This window comes from Acanthaster planci, linkage group LG03 (genome assembly GCF_054643075.1).
Source record: "Acanthaster planci isolate LZ-2023a linkage group LG03, COTS_SCS, whole genome shotgun sequence".
NCBI lineage: Eukaryota > Metazoa > Echinodermata > Asteroidea > Valvatida > Acanthasteridae > Acanthaster > Acanthaster planci.
The window spans coordinates 6203606-6221247 of record NC_141779.1 but is presented as its reverse complement, the minus strand read 5'-3'; the positions used below and the strand labels follow the sequence as shown (position 1 = coordinate 6221247).

The 17642-nt window shown below is 41.3% G+C and overlaps 1 protein-coding gene across 1 annotated transcript; it reads right to left on the bottom strand.

The window, feature by feature from the left end:
• Positions 1–274: 274 nt before the first annotated feature.
• Positions 275–17612, bottom strand: LOC110986465 (uncharacterized). Its single transcript, XM_022248353.2, has 7 exons — positions 13159–17612; positions 12455–12673; positions 12078–12200; positions 11145–11247; positions 6976–7097; positions 5129–5257; positions 275–2253 (listed from the first exon to the last, which is right to left on the bottom strand). The coding sequence occupies exons 1-7, from the start codon at positions 14261–14263 to the stop codon at positions 2246–2248; spliced, it is 1809 nt and encodes a 602-aa protein (XP_022104045.2). The 5' UTR covers positions 14264–17612; the 3' UTR covers positions 275–2245.
• Between the last annotated feature and the right edge of the window lie 30 nt (positions 17613–17642).

Genomic DNA, 17642 nt, shown 5'->3' with positions numbered 1-17642 from the left:
TTTTGATTTTAGTCGGGCGCCGTGCAGATCACGAAATACTCCTGTAGTTTCATAAAGGATCTGGTGGTCTATGTGTTTATATGTCTGTGGCGAGTTTGTACCAAATGACTTACAATTTCATTTAAAAACACGCCCTCCTTGGTTCCTTCTCAGAGCAGATAGGCCAATGGACTTTACCCACAAAAAACGGAACCTGTAATTTGTTGTCGTCTCTGATCGTAGGTCAGGTACCCCCCCCCGCATTATACAAAACAGTAGCAATCAACGCCAGACATTGATTTTTTAACATTTTTTTATTTAATTCAAAGGATTAAAACAGGTGTTTGGACTGTATTTCGTCAAACAAATGTACACACACAGCATCTATAAATTGCTAGGGGGCTGTAACGATTGCCGTTCCACTTCAGCTACTGACAACTGCTTCTATGAAACTATAGCTAGGACTAAATAATGAACTCCGTAAATTGGGCCAAAATATAGGTTTCCCCGGCCAATTCTGGAAAATGCGATATGCACAATCTAATTTGTAAAATGAAATTTCAATTTAGCGTAGATTTTGAAAACGACTAAAAACCTGGTTTGATTTTCGCAATAACAAGCATTCTTCTTCCTTTGCATCCTTCAAATAAATAAATGTGCATAACGTTTCATTAAAGAGGTTACAAATACGTGACTGGGATTTCGGATTGAATTATTCCTTGCTAATTACAACAAAATGTGAATTCTTATTCGCTGAAGATCTGTCTTTTACCCCGTTTCTTTGGAATTGAGTATTTATTTCCGTTTGCTATAATTTAAAATCGTAAAGCATACGTTCCATTTGATTAGAATATTAGAATAGGATTAGAATAGAATAGATAGGATAGAATTAGAATACAAGGTTACACAAATCATGACCCCACTTTTATTTATAGTGTGTTTGTTATCAAACTATAAAAATAATTAAGGTTTCTATGATTGAAACGCAGTACAAAAAGGAATGTTCCCTTAGCGCCGGTCGGTAGTTTCCATTGACAGCATGAATGGTTTATTTCAATCATGAACATTCAAACATTTAACCAATCAACTAAACACCTCTAAGAATGTAACCTCTGTTATATACAAACAAATTCTAGTTCTTGATCAGGTACACCTTAAATAACACACAGGCGAAATGGCTTGCATATTTTCCGAATTAGCTTGAGTTCAAATTAAGATGAATGCGGGATTGCAGAGGTGCATTCAATTTCGTGCAAAAATGAATGTCAACATTCTAAACCTGTGCAATATCAGGAAATTGAAGCTGACTCTATATGACTGAATGAACCCTGATTGAGACTGGTATTTGTTAAATAGAAACGGGTATTTGAATGTTGGTTCTATTTTGCTCCAAAACGAATGCTGCTATTACTGATTCATTTACAAATTTTCCGAAATTACCTAAAACCTATATTACCTGAAATTATAAGTTTCCTTGAAGGATCCATGCAATGGATTATACTGAGACTCACATCTTTATATTGTTCTTCAATGTATAAAAAATGGTTGAAATCCTTTTGGAGTTAAATGTTCTGAAGTGTGCAGTTTTAACATTAAAAACTGTTCAAGCTTTTCCGGACAAGTACTAGTGCTGTTGTGTTGTAAATTAGGGAAAGTGTTCAGTTTTCACGTTACATGTTTCCACGTTTATATTCGGAACCTCAAAGTTGCTTTCTGAAACCACTTCTGAGAAAAGGATTCTCATGATTATGCATTAGCATAAAAGCCAAAAAGGCTCCAAGGTACAGATTTAATAGCACTGTTTAGAGGCGCGCTCTTGTGAATCGCCCGTATTTATTCTTAAATGGCCAATAAAAGCATTACATGTAGTTTTCAATATTTTCCAGAAAATGCCCGAACGTACCCCTCACGGACAATATATAACAACACGCTCTTTTGCTGAAAGCTGATCCGGTCCTGATTCAAAGTCACGGAAAGACTTTGTCCATGCATGATCGAATTTTTCCGTTTCACCGTGACTGTGAGGACAAATTGTCGCGTAAGACATCACATGCCACATCGTCAGCAATTTCATAACTTTGACTCTCAAAAATACGACTAATACATACGATGAACAAAATTAATCTTCAAAAAATCTCTAGATTTATGTTTTCTATATACATGTACATGTGTAAGTCCTTTGGAATTGATAACATGGAAAATAAACTTGAATGACAAGAAAAGATGCACTTCCCTGTCTCAGATGTCAGCTCATCGTATTGGACCATTAAGGATCTGTTCGAAACAAGCAAAAGTTTTCTTATGAGCATACGATTTAACTGGAGACAACAAGACAAATGCAAAATAATAAGGGAGTGGAATTGTGCTTGACCGGTTTTAAAAGTTCGTTAAAAACTGGCTCAGGAGAATAGTCACAAATTAAATGACCAGAGCCGAATGGACGTTGAAGGGTGGATATAGCCCAATCCCTTATGAGTCAGTCTTTAATGTCCAGGCACATATTTATTCTTTTTTTTATAAAAAACTTCGTAATTTCATCCGTATACAGAGCTGGGTATTATCATAAACTATTTCATCTTATAAACAAATAAATATTTATTTTGTAAGGTTCAATGATATTAATATAAAGTCCTTTATTGCATTGAGCCGCTTTTAAATGTCCAGGCACATATGGATTCCTTTCTCTTAAAAACCTTTTGAGTCCAAAAGCCAAAACAAAATTAAAAGTTATAAATTTGAAACGATTTGTTCATTATTTATGTTTTTTGCCAAACACCCCCTTGCCATGTTATCATTTGTGCCTCTCGTGAGTAGTTGCAAACAGTCTCCTTATTTGAAGATTAGCGCACGCGTAGTGCGTTTTCCATGAGGTATACCACAGACATATAAACGTTTGGGTAGCACAGAACTGGACTGGTCCCCGTCCCTATGGCTGCACTGCACCAAATACGCGCTCCCACAGTGCAAAATCGGATGAAATAGCGCCGCCTGTTGACTCTCAGGAAGAGGTTGGCCTCCAGTTTTCCACTGGAAATTCTAGATTATGGCCAGAAGTTCATTTTTCGTTTCAATTTATCGGGGTTAGCCACGCGATTTTTTTAAATTCACCTTTCCCCAAAGACACCCCCAAAATAGTAATAAAACTATGCGCTCAGCTCTGAATGCAGCCGCCCACCTCTATCTAAAATAGACCCACAGTTTAGGAGTTTTTGTGAAAGAAATACCCTGAACTGGAGACTACCAGTCCCAAATTCGGGATAGAACTATTTCTATGATCCCTCCTGATTATGGCACGTCTTATTGTTAAAAAAAGAAAAACAAAACCTGTGGGATCACAAAATATTAATCAGATGGCGCACAAAAATCCAATGATTTGACGGACTGCACCCCTATCCAGCTTGAGCAGGGGCACCCCCTCATCGGTTGAAAAGAGCTACTTTGGCCGGGAGTGGTCATTTTGCTGGTAGCCACGCGCCCGTAGCGCGTGTATTTTATAGTCGTCTGTGAACCAGCGAAGTGCAGTTCTCATCAAAGGAGCTGCCGTTGCCAGGAAAAATAGGACCTCTCTTGATCCAGCTCGGGGCTCATTGACCTTTTCACTAATAAATTCATAATTATGCACACATGTACACAAATAACCTTGACGGCAAGAAGTGTGGGCGTACAGGGGTGTGATTATTTTCTCTCAGGTTTTTTGTCTTTGTTCAGCTCCTTCAGAAAATCCCATTAAATCGTTTTCGCTATTAGTTCCTAACCTAAGCGGAATTTTTAGTGCTCTGTGAAGACTTTACAATTGTGAATTTCCTGTGCGTATACGAGATTGCCGTATCTATAGCCAGTCTCCTTCGTGTTGTTTTAAGTGTTAAAGATCAGCTAGTTAGTGCTATATCAGTCTTGATTCCAGGACCTTCGTACATTGCTTTTAGTCGAAATGGATTAATTAAGACCACAGGGCGCCGTTTACTCAGGTCCTGTCACAGACATAAAAATACCCATTTTTGGCCTATGTCTGTGGGTCCTGTGTCCGCTTCTGACCTTCCATTCATGTAAGACTAAGAGCGGTTGTTAGAGATAGCGCCCTCCAACAGTGATGGTTCGTGATCGTGGAAAAAACTGCGGAGAGGTCTTGCAACCAAGACAAAAGACGATTTTATCAACCGTTCAAGACCAGTCGCTTGACAGGGTCTCAAGCAACATGATAGCTAACTTATTTATGAATGATGATTTAGCATGATATCAAGGAGCGTGAAGCCCCATGGTAGATATTTGGTGGTGCCATATTGACAAAGGTTTGAGAGGAGCCCTCCCATGCAACTCAGATCACTTCATTTTGTACATTAATCATTTCCTGTTTTGTCAGGCAACTGGCCGCTTGGAACGGTTGCAAGATAATCAAAGGGCTCCATATTTCACCTGCGACTGAAGTGTAGCCTAAGCAGACCTGTTACCACGCATAAAAGAATCAATATAATGCAATCTTCAGATAGCATCTTTTACTAGTTATAATATTGTGTCATTGCAACATCGCCTTCTTGTCGCGTATAGCAAAGGCATTTCCTTGGAGGGAGAGCCAGAGTCATTTTGCTAACTTGTAACTTGTTCCCTAACCTTGTGTCATTTACTTGAATGGAAATTCGTGGTACGCTACATTTCATGCTTCACGAGAAATGTCAACTTCAAAAGCATATCGTGTATGTACCAGTTTTGGATTTTGGAAGCTCCATTTGCCGACTGGAATTAATTATTGGGATGCTGCTCCCCCACACCCCTGGTTGGTGCGCCCAGTGGCGTATCCCCCGACGATTTTTTCATAATGCTTCATAGGTGAGTATAGAAAGAAAGCAATCGGTACACTTGTTTAAAAAATATTAGCACCAAAACCCTTAGAAAACAACACCACGAAAGCAAACATGTCGGGACCGTAAGACTTTTGATATCTTCTCTCCCCCCACATTATTTTGAATGCGCCTAAAGCCGCATTCGCTTTGGAATTTCCCCCACCAAAAGCTAGATACGCTGCAAACGAGCTCAAGATATACGTTTCGTTCTCCCTTGTCCCAACTGATTAGGAAGTGACAAAAAGTCGAGGAATCATGTCTTCGTTAAAATGTATATTTTGCCTCGGTTTAGAATAATTATTATTCCTCACCATTAACGCAGCCGTCCTCGTCAATGCCACTGCTGCAGTCGTATGTTGAGTCGCACAAAGCTGCCATGGGATGGCACAGACCATCACACGCAAACATGTCGAAGACTTGACAGTCACTGTTGGTTCGATCTCAAACGCAAAATCACCCAAAAATGAAATTAGCAGCTTTGATATAGAAAGACCCGTATAATCTGGTATTGACATTTCCCCCCGCACGATGCTGTGTTTAGCTGCACGTATGTTGCTTTACACGTGCTGTATATTCGAGGGTGTTCACTGAAATACGGGCGATTCATAATAGAACGCCTCCAAGAGTTTGCAACGCGTTGGCCAATCACAATGCTCAAAACCTGTTGACTCAATGGGCGAGTTCGGGCGGCCTGTTCTTGACACGGGTTTCTTGTTCTCGCTCTCGAACGGCGGGAACACGACTCAAGAAGACTGTTCTCGGAACAGGATCACACACCACCTCGTCGTCAGGCTTTTACAGGAACACACGGAAAAACTCGTGAGATTTTGATTTTTGAACAGCTGCAAAAAGTAGAGAGATGGCTTCCAAAGTCACAGACAATGGGAAGTTTTGCAAAATTAACATTAATTATTTTCCGTAACACAGAAATGAATGTTCCTGTTTATAGAGATAAGAATTCAGCCCATCCAAACATCAACTCTCGAATAACGTAGCCTACATGGACGCCGCCATGTTGCATATTGCTTGTCGCTAACTACCAGCGATAACCGGTTGTTTGTTCCCGGCGTTCGAGCGGCCGACCAACGAATAACAAATCGAGCTGTTCGTGAACATATGGGAACAAACCGCCCGAACTCGGCCAATGCGCGTTTGGAAAGGGTCGGTGGACTTTGCGCGTTGTGATTGGCCAACGCGTCGCAAACTCTTGGAGGCGCACTATTGTGAATCGCCCGTATTGTCAGAGAGCGTTTTCGAAACAAGTGGATTCGGCAATGACTTTGGGTGTCGCTGGTACTAGCCATGTTGAAGCACCGTTCGACACCACATGTTCAAGCTCTGACTGAAACCAGCGAAACTAAAGTCTAAGCCGAAGCCACTCGTTTCGAAAACGCTCAAAGATACTGGAGAGGGGTACAGAATGGACCAAAACACGTACATATCGATAGGTGCCTTCAGGGTTCAGGTCTGTGTACAACAAAATGTTGCCTATGTACTCGAAAGCAAAACAAAATTAAGGTGTACCTGATGCATAGGCTTAATCGCGTACGCTATCAATCGCGTATATATGTGCATGGGTGTTGCCAGGACTTTTACGTGGGAGGCAGGATTTTGTCCGGGGGAGAATTCAACAGTAGCAAACTGATTACCATAACCGGTGCATGAAGGGGGTCAATACAGGCGTTTTTTCGAAAGGGTCGACAGGTTTCGCACATAGTGATTGGTCAACGCGTTGCAAACGCTTGGAGACGTACTATTGTGAAACGCCCGTACTTCCAGGAATTTTCAAATAAATTGGTGATTTTCATTTTTTGTAGCCCCTTTTTCGTTTCTCTCGCTTTTTTATGGCCACTTCAGCTTTCATTTTTCAACATTTCAATCTTCCGCAACACTCATGAGTACGCAATGATTAGCATAAATGCAAACGACAGTTACTGTGCTTGCGAAAACATAAATGAACTGTACTTACAATACTGTAAGTATACTTTTATAAATAGAAAAAAACCCTCGGGGGGAGAAACTTAATCTTCCTTGTAAATATTTTTCATTTATTGTGAGGTGTATGAATAGTTCATAGCGTGCAAGTGGTATGACTTGTGTAAAACTCTCAGTATGAATTTAATGTATCGTCTGAAATATCACATGCCAATTTACTTACCACAGTCCACCTCATCGGACATGTCGTGACAACTATGCACACCATTACAGAATAGTTCTTCTTTCACGCATTGTAAGCCATCTTTGCACTTGCGATAGCCAGGAGAACAAGGCATCTGACACCTGAGGGAGACAGCAATTATTTTTGTAAGGAAAATACAACGCTTGCTTATTTCCCAGCTTAGCTAACTTACTAACTAACTAACTAACTCACTCACTTACTCATTTTACTGTAAATTCAAAGGTGGCGCGTTCGTGTGTATAGGTTCCTATAGTCTTGATTTCAAGACGTTGGTGCTTGATAACGCAGACCGTGCATAGTGCGCCCCCTAACGACTCATAATTAAAGTGTGCACCAGTGAGAGTAAGTAAAAACTAGTTGTGCGAGGGCGCTCTTCAACAGAAATAAAGCAACTATCGATCACTGACGTCTTGGGCAAAGACTAAGGTTCCTATCACACGAGTGCAAGTGGGACACAGAATAATGTAGCGCGTCTGTGTCCCGTTACTTACTCCCTTATCCACCCTGTGTTGAAGTGCACCCTCACTTGCCAAAAAAGAAAGGCTGATGAGCAGTTTTCCAACCGGGTTCCTGTATCATGCGTTCGGCGCACACGCAAAGACTATTAAGCCTGGTTTCCGTATGGTCGTTCGTAACGCCAGACGTGAAGACCAGCCACGAACGAAAGAGACGGTGCGTGACGTCATTCCACCCCAAAATTGAAACAAAACGGCATCTGAATCTCCGTGATTTTTCGCGTACCTCATCATGATGCCAAACCTCTACTCCAGTTTCATGCATTTCATTGACCGTCAGCTGTTAAGTTAATTACTGGGGTGTAATTTTTAAGAATTACGGAGAAAATGGTCAAAATTCATGGAACTATAAAGTGAGAGGGAAATCGTTGCACGCTGGTCATGCCAGCATTCGTGTTTGCATGGGGATACCACGGCTATTCGACGCAGACAGTCGGCAAAGTTGAACCGCGGATCATCTACCCAGGGATGTGCAACTGTGAGCGGCCCCAGTGCAAACACATGTGCGACCTTGGTTCCATGCGTGTTACGGATTGTTATTACCCCCGCAGGCGCTTTTCTCGAGAAAACTCGCGACCACATGACGAGCTAGACGATGCGCGGTGCTTAAATCTATTTAATGAGGCAAAATTCCCCAATTTTGAGGTACACTTTCCTCAGAATGTACAGGATGAAATATCTTGAGCAGCATATTTTTTAAGAAAGGGTGTACCCTGACTTAAAATATTACAAGAAAACGAAACGTTTGGTTTGCGTTCAGTGACTCCGTTGTCGGTGATATTTCCTATTGATATGTCTCAATGTCCGCGTTGCAGTTTGCGTCTTGATTGCGTTCCTCTTTGCGTCTCTTACGTCGATATGGAAACCAGGCTTTACATTCCAGTGTAAATTCGTTGCGTGTATTCAGCGCGCCTTGCGCCAAACGCGCATAACTTGGCCCGCCTACGCGGCGGGTTCGTACCAAAGAACCGTCATTGAAAAACACGCACCCTTTTGCTCCCGCTTGGAGCGGATATCACGACGCCGAAGGCCGTGTGGTATACGGGATAAAGACGCACTACATCATTCTGTATGTTATTGCCATAAAACCATATGTAACAACTAGAGCGCTAACTTTTAATTCTCTGCGCGGAAAAAAATTGACGCCGTCCTGGGCGGAGACATTTTGAATCCATGTGTGTGCTTGTAGAACATTCGAAATCGGATAAAATGAATATCGAATTATGCATTCTAAATGCCACGCGCAAGTAGGCCTGCAACACACATGAGCGTCAGTGCGTCTTTTGAATTAAGACGCACAGGTGCATAGCAATGGCACATGTTATTTACACCCACAGCTGATTAGTTTGAAACGAATGATTCCCTAACGTGAGGGCAAGGTCGTCTAATTTCGTATGCATGTCTTTCGGTGGCTGTCTTTCGAAGACTGAAAAGTCGTTTCCTTAACTTAGTCAGTGTTTAGTGAATTGACGGCTCTGTAGCCTGTTGTACGCATTGGGTACCAATAAAATCCGATTAACACGTCAAGGCAAAATTCATATGCAGCACACGCATTTGTATTTTTTGGCGCAGAGCAAAATGAAACGCTCATTTGCTGATCGTGCGCAGGTTGTTTGCGTATAGGCTTTGTTGACTATCGTTTTAGAATACAGACGCAGATATGCAAATAGCCGTACAAAAGCGCTACAAGATTTTGATTTTTCCTCATAGAGCTATATATAAAAAACTAGAGGGCTAACTTCTCATTCTCTGCGTGGAGAAAATTTGATGCCGTCCTGGGCGCCGCAGGCATTGTAAATCCATGTGCGTGCTTGCAGAACATTCAAAATCAGAATGGATACCGAATTATGTACTCTAAAAATGCAACATTCAGGTTTATACGCGAATGTCACCGCGTCTTTTACGAGAGCAATGGCACATGGTCATTTACATCCGTAGCTGATTATTTTCAAAACGAATGTTTCCTTAACATTCAAACGGGGTCGTCCGATTTTGTATCCACGTCTTTCGATGGCTATTTTTCGATGAATAAGTTAAAAAGCTAAATTAAAAAGTTGTTCGCTTAACGCAGTAAGTGTTAAGCGAGTTGACAGCTCTGGAACAGCAGCTATCGCGCGCATCAGGTAACTAAAACCCTCGCGCAGCCCGCAAATAGGGATTTCACATTGGATCGCCTTATCACATTCTTTAAATTTTGGAAGAATAATTTCCAACTGAAACCATCTCAAGAAACAGTCATCTTTGAATATTATTTGTGTGTTCTGTTAGTAAAATGTAAAGAAGTCAGTTGGACTTGGTTAAAAAAATCATTCACAACCTTTCACATCGGACATTGTCGTAGACAATAGGTCTTCTGATTTTTGCACGTTTGTTTCACATCATGCCCTCACGTGAGAACGAGAGTGTGTCACGTTCCGAAGATTTACCTACAGCCGATGGGGTCTAGATTTAGTCGGGTTGGCCTGGGAGTAGCTCTTAGGAAGCGACTTAATACTAGCCCGTGAAACCTGGTGCGCTACTTTTTTTCAGTAGCTGGGGTGACAAATGATTCATGAAGAGGGGACAATGCAATACACCATTTAAGATATTTCAAAAACGCGAATCCATTACGTCGCTTCGATAGCTTAGTTGGTAGTGATTTGAACTACAGATCTATAGACCCTGGTTCGAATCCGACCCATTTATGCTATTCATTTTCCAATTTTATCATTGTGTTTGGGATTTCCTTTTTCAATTGATGCAGAAACAGAGTCCAAGCATGAACCCTCTAAGAGTCTTGAGAAAAATAGCAGACCAGGTTTCACGGGTTAGTATCTAGTCTTTTCCTAGCTCTTATCAGCAAAACGTTGATGATGCGTTAGATTCTTTTCATGAATTTCGTAAAAAAAACCCTGTTAATCAGAGTGCTCGCCTTATGTTTCAGTTTTGATTTTAAGATAAAGACCAAAACAAAATTATTTGTAACTTTTCATCTATACACTGAGTTGCACTCGTTATGTACTTCAGATTTTCGGAAGCGAGAGGTTGCGTTTTGGTAGGACCTTTATCTTCCACGTCAGGCAGTTTATCGGTTTTCCTAAATTAATATAAATACTAAATACGTAGGGCCTATAAAACCATTTTACGAAGGTGATTCTCTTGAAAAATATATAAACTATAATGGTTGCAATTCTAATTTTTTTGCAAGTTTATTTCCTATTCAAGGCTTCGGGAAGCGCGGCATCAGGGGTCAAAAGGCTCTATTACAAGTTCAGTTTAAAACACCAACGATGGCCATCAACGAAGACTCAGTATTGTAAGTCAGATTTGTAACATTCCAATTCGTCTTATAACTGTAAGTGGTAAATTTGCTTTCGCTGCACAACGTTAATCACCACAGTTGACAAATTTTACAAAATCAAGACGAAATAGAAACAAATCTGAATTGTACTACTTCTTTGTCTGAAGTTTCAGTAGCCGGTTGATCGGTTAGTCGGACTAAAGTGAGACTTATGCCTGCAAATAATATGCCATCAGAATAATTTTACGATGTGACAGATCGAATATACACGGGTTTCGGAAAATGATATGCCGCCACTGCTCTCCCAAGACTCGAATTACGCCTTAAATTCTACATGGCGGAAGTGGGTATACCTTTGTTTGATCTCATCTGAGCCATCTGCACAATCCTTCACGCTGTCACATAAATCCTCCACTGTCAGATGATGCATTTTACCGTTGCAATCCTCGCAGGTCCCTGGAATGGCAAAGTATACTCGTGCGTTAGTTTCGAATAGAGCTGTGTAGTATTCTCAACTGAAGAAGCTGTTAATCGGCCTGAGTATCCCCACATTTAAAAAATATGCCTTTTCATTGAAAATCATTCCTAGGTAAAGAAAACCATCCCCCAGTGTCGATGAGGATTAATAATGTACATGTGAACAAGAGGAACAAAATTAAAATACAAGTAATTGCATTTGAATTCGTGGGCAACGCGGGGTAGGAGGGGAAAGAGAGAAGCGAAAGGAATGAAAAAAAGATATGAAATGGGATGAAAATCATCAGTTTGTCTGAAAATATCTCGAAAGTGACTTGGTTCCATTCATAGTGTATCCTCCTGGTGTCTAAAATCGTGTTTAGTGGATACACTTGGTGATTGCATCGTGGCGCTGGTCGATGGTGACCTGTTGACTCGCACTCTGACTTTTCCTTCTTTTTATTCTATTCTGTTCTTTTTATTCTTAACAGTAACGTGTTGGCAGTAAATCAGTATGGTAGACATTCGAAAATTGTTAAGTAAGTTTATTGTTTTTATGTGTATATCTGTGATTTTAAAAGTACATGTATTTGTTATTTAATTATTTTATGCGAGTCTAACAAGATGAATTCCAACGACTGTGTTTATGATCCTTGTCGGATAAAATCAAACCGTATTTAATAAACAAAACTGAACGCCAGAACATCAATAAGTCATCCAAAGACCTGAAGCAGTCTGAGCAAAACTGCCTAAATGCGTACTTCATAAAAAAGAATTTGAATATTTTTCTGATGAATTGAGTTTGGAAAACTTGTAGTATTAGTACTCACAACAGTCTTTTTCGTCTTCCCCATTTGAGCAATCGTAAATTCCATCACACCTGTTCGCTTGGCTGATACACTGGGCACTGGAACCACATTTAAAAAACTCTGCAACGCATTTTCTTGATGACACTGTTAATGAATAAAATAAAAGGATCAGTCCCATGACCTGAAGAAAACAACTAAACATCCTTTTTAGACTACCACCTGCTGTAATGCCCTCAGCTCCCCCAACCTTGTTCCGCATCAGATCTGATCACTCTGAAAGACAAGGTAAAGGTTTGTGTCCAGCACTGGATTGGAGTTCATGTAGTATAGGGACTCGAGAATAATTAAGAAGGCTAGATGGCATGGTGGAAAATGTAGTAGTTTTCTAATCTACTCACCACATAAGAAAGGGTCTTCGTCTGATCCATCTTCACAGTCTTGGACTAAATCACACACGTTTTCGATACGTAGACACTGTGACCCACTGCTACAGGTAAACTGATTGCCAAGGCACCCAATGTCCTGCCTGTTTGGATTCACGGTCCTCACCGATGATATTAGAGGAGGTATGTCATATCCTCGAGAGAGACTGACCTCTACTGAATCCGGATTTGTAGCTGGTGGTAAAATAGTGGGAAATGCTGGCTACAATATTGTCAGTGTTGTCAATGAAATCAGTGAAAAGAAAGAGCGTCTTTAACGAGTCAAATCATGTTACTCGTGATTTGTTGTGATTCTTTTAAAGGATCCATCATTTACAAAAAAGGAGGACTGCAATGAAGGTAAAACCCGACAATACGAGCGGGGCGTATATTTGGACACTTGGTTTCATTTTCTTAATCAAGCAGTTGAGAGGAAACAGGATAAAGACAAGGCTCCACCCTTCCAATCCCCAAAATTGGCAGGGGCGCCCACTCATGGATCCGCTTGTGTTGCCCATGTAGTTTTATGCGCTGCGTATTGAAAACATAAACCTTACGGATTGTTCGGTCTCTTATGAGGGATAATGAACATCGTTGATGTTGCTTTAAGGTCAAGACATTTCTAAGAAGGATGACATTGAGATAAGGTCGTTTGCTGGAATGAATATTTTTGTGCATACCTGTGGTTAATTCGAGTGACGCATCATTTTCCACTTGGTTGCTATCTACTGATGTGATACTACCGACCACAAGACTCAATCCCTCTAGCTCCAACTCCAACCTCTCATCCACTGACAGATCCGTATTTGTCTTCTTTTCTTGTACTTTGGCAATTTCGGCTAAGCCCAACTCACTCATAACCTCAGCATTTTGTTGGTCTTTAGTTTGTTCCGTTGAAAAGGCTTTTTCTTTCCGGGTCTTGCTACCAGGCTGCGGCACACCGCTAAGCGTAATATCCTCATACACTGAACCGTCATCAGCTCTGGTTAAAGCGGAAAAATATCCTGACCCACTTATCACAACATCCGAGGAACCTTTACCAAAAAGAGAATGTTTGGGAATATTCAGACTATCCCCAGGGTGTCTCAGTTCGGAAAAATCCATATTGTTGTTGGTTTCAAGCGATGGATAGTCGTCTAAGCAGCCGTCTCCACTGGCAGACTTCCCAGAGCCGCTGCTTTCATCGGTTATGTCAAAATCGTTAAGCAACTGTGCATCCATATTTTCACCTTCGTGTTGAAGCTGCCCCGATAGATCCTCTTCAGTTGTACTGACCGTGGGAGGGGACAAAACAGTGTCAGTGTGAGACAGCTTCGGCTTCTTTTGGAAACGCTTTCCAGAAGACTTCTCAAGAGTTATGAGTTCGTTTTCTAAGTCCACTGAATCCGAAGCCTCAGATGAACTGAGCTTCTGAAGCTGGAGTGTCAACGAGTGGTACTGTAGCTCCAGATCCAAGTCCTTATCTGGCCTGTCATCAGTTTCCAGCTCCTGTCCTGTCAGCGTTTCTCCTATGTCGGTGTCGTCAAATAATCCTGGAAACCTCTTGACTTCACTGGCTTCATCGAGGTCATTTTCTCCACTGCCATGCTGCTCGGAATTGGAGGCAATGATGCCCTGCCTAACGTGCATTTTGTGGATCTCTAATCCGATGTCGACGCTAGAGCGTCCCTGTTGCTGGTTCACACTGTTATAAGTGGACAACTTTTGCAGATGTAAGGGTGACGCGGCAGCAATATTCGCGACGACAATGAGTACAAGTACCACAATCGCCCCGTGCAATCCCATGGCGTCTTTCCTGCGTCCGATTTTAGACGCTTATTTCAACATACACTTGTGTTCTTATTTTAGTCAATAACTTGGATATGTTTTGTTTTTGATCATAATGATCCAAACACTGACACTACAAGAGAAAGTCTAACTGTGAACACAGAGGCACACGTTCACAATAGTCACTGTATTTAGCAGAGGTCTATACGGCAACTCGGTCTCTCAGCTACATTGATCGTTAGCACAGAAAGTCACTTTGCTTAATCCGTCTTCAAACAAAGATGGGCTCTCAATGGACAGTACAACAAAGGCGCAACTTAGAAACCTGTTATCTATGGAAATGAATAATTGATTCCATTACACATCAAATTTAAACACAAGAAACACCTCGATGGAATGCGTGTGCAGGGAAGGTCAAAACTTGAAAGCACTGCACCCAATAATGACTCCAGTTGGTCTATATTGCATGTTTGTTCCTTTGCTATGAGTTGATTCATCCTTGTTGTCCCTTGGAGGATGTGGGTGGGTGTTTGGAAGGGGAAGAATGGTCCACAGTCACATAACATAGTTTTACGTGGTGGTCTAAATATAAAAATCGCATGCATGCAATTTTTGACTGATTAGACTACTTCTCTACCGTACGTTCATAAAATACATATATGTCATTTGAAAGTGATTTCGTCTCCAAACATTGACCGTGCATTCTAAGGTTTCTAATTTCAAAGTACAGGTATCATTCGACGGAATTTGTGTATTGCTTTATACGACAGGTGCAAATAATGTGCGTAAAATGACCGCCCTCTGGCAGCAGCTGCCTATCTGTAAATCTCATCTGAAGTGTTATCTTTAGAAAGTAAAGAAAATCAATGTCATGCTCTATCACTTAAGATATTTTACACATAAGAGGCTAATTGGTGTTTGCAATATAGGCCAAGCCAATAAAATCAACCAACGTACGATGGACATTTATATAATGGGTTTTTGCCCTTACCCAACGTATATATTAATAAACACTGTATGCGCAGTGCTTGTCCGAGAGCTTGCGAAAAAAGTCACAAGCTTACTCCGGTGGGTACAATGGACACTTTACTACGTCATTAAAACATCGCAAGTAAAGTCAGCGGTACAGCCCTAGACAACGAGACGTAGCGTAATACTACAAGAGATCGATAAAATCAATCAGAAAGCCAGACCCGCAGCATGAAAAATGCATCACGTCACTTGAATGGCAGCAAAGATAGGAAAACAAAACATTTGGGACATTTCTACTGGATACATGGAAACCAGATAAAATCTCAGGACAAATCCAAGCAATTTTCTCACTATAGTAAAAACAGGTGTCATGATGAGAGAAAACTTTCTGTTTTTAATTAGTTTCTTCAGGAGAGATGGCTCAACATGAAAATTGCAACGCTGGTACCAAACCTACCAGTAAATACCCCCACGGAGGCAGCCTACAGAGACGATAAAGACGGTGGTATAGATTACTGGCTTGAAGTTGCGTAACTACAGTCTCGTTTGTTAAGGAGTAACTTGGAGGACCATTTTCGGACTCAATGGGTTTACGGTGAATAACGGAAAGCTCTTTTTGTTCGAAATCTGCATTTTCAGCAACATTAGCCAGGAAGGGATGTCAAGTAGTTTTCTGCAATTCAGAAGAAAGTTTCATAAAATGAAGATCCTTTACTTTTAGCATAATTATTGATGTAAAGGGGATCCATGGGCCAAGTAGGGAGTTCCCTTATAACAGCACTCCAAATGATGTCCAATATCTTTCCACTTTCCGATTTTTCTAAAGCTGAGTAGACCTATCCGCTTTGCCTGACTTCAGAAAAAATAGAGACTGCAATAATTATTTATGTATGGTCCCCCCAAAATAAAGGTTAAGCAGACTGCTTCAGATAACAATTAGTGGGGGACACGTTTATCTAAGTAACCGATACGACTTTAATTAATATATTTGAATGAATTACAAGGTTTACCAATAAATGTGGAAAATAAGGAGATGAGTCAATAATGCTAAAAAAAACTGGAGGTAAGGGCACCCTGTACTCAAACCATGCTTCCCGTGTCCAATCTACCCAACGCTTGACTTCAAAGTACCTCAACCAAACGACCCACACTTTGTAGGGCATCAGACACTGCCTGGTAGATTTTTCTTTCTTCCCAATAACGCCCCGCCCCCAAAGAAGGAAGAACAGAACAATACCGAGAAAGAAGGGGCGAAAAGGATCCCGATAAATTGCACTTGCGCAAATAACTCCGAAAATAATGTTAAACTTTTGCCAATCACATCTAACATTCCCCCACCCCAACGCCAAGCAGACTGCCGCATACCTGTACATGTATATGTATTTTAATTGATGGATTTCAGTGCTTTTTGTTAACTCGCAGAAGGCTTCACCAGTGACGAGGACAGCAGCGACAGTGGACAGCAGTGACAGCAGTGAAGACTCCTGCGATGAATCCATCTAAAGCTGGTAAGATTTGGCAAATTTGTCTGTCTGTCGGGCTGGCTGTCTCTCTGTCGATCGGTTGATCGGACTGTTTGTAGGGCGGGCTTTCTGTCCGTCTATCGAGCTGTCATTTAATTTCTTATGTCCTCTGCTTGCCTACACATTAATAGGACAGCTTGTTGGCGCCATACAATGCAGAAAGCAGGCATCTCCGCCATCGAGACGAGTGAAGCGTCTAATGGAATCGAAAGTATACTTTCTGTACATCTGTACTGTATGGCTGTGAGGGTCTGAGCGTGAAAGTTGGCGTTCACTGTCTGAATGGGAGACTTTGAGGCGCTTGGTGGTGACCAACATTCCGGTCCTTTTTACTAGTTCTGAGCATGCGCGCATTGGTCTATGCGTGCGTGCACAGCTCTGAGCACGTGCAATACCCTGAGGGTGCACCACTACAAATAAATTCCCATAGACAGCAATGATAAATCCCCATACTTCACAAAATATTTAAAAAATACAACTCTCACAGGTGTTCAGGCTGCACAGAAAATGATGTTTCACATGCCCCCTTTCATTTTCCTTTCAATTTTCGGAGGGTTGACCAATGAATTTTTAAGAAATTTTCACCAGAAGCAGACCACCCCTAAAATGAAGAAAATGTCCCTGTCCAGAAAAGAAGCCATTTTGAAAAAACATCCCTCTGCAAAATGGCTCAAATAGTGCCACTTTTGGACCCGATTGCATTCAAATTGCTCAGAATTGGAAGCCCTGAGTCCGGCCCAGAGGTTCAGTCTCAGATTTCTTCAATTCCCCAGTTCCATGGCTCTCAGAACCCTCTAATATAGAATATTTTGAGTGTATAACTTTTATTAATGAGCTCGGCGGACATAGTATGATTTCTGGCCTAAATACGACGGTGCACCCTTGAAAAAGGACCGATATGT

What these genes read in the sequence shown, in the direction of transcription:
- LOC110986465 (XM_022248353.2), bottom strand. Translation starts at nt 14,263, where the DNA reads ATGGGATTGCACGGGGCGATTGTGGTACTTGTACTCATTGTCGTCGCG. An exon ending in GTCACTCGAATTAACCACAG is followed by an intron (nt 12,674 to 13,158) that starts GTATGCACAAAA and finishes TTTTACCACCAG; the next exon opens with CTACAAATCCGGATTCAGTA. An exon ending in GGAAGACGAAAAAGACTGTT is followed by an intron (nt 11,248 to 12,077) that starts GTGAGTACTAAT and finishes TTGCCATTCCAG; the next exon opens with GGACCTGCGAGGATTGCAAC.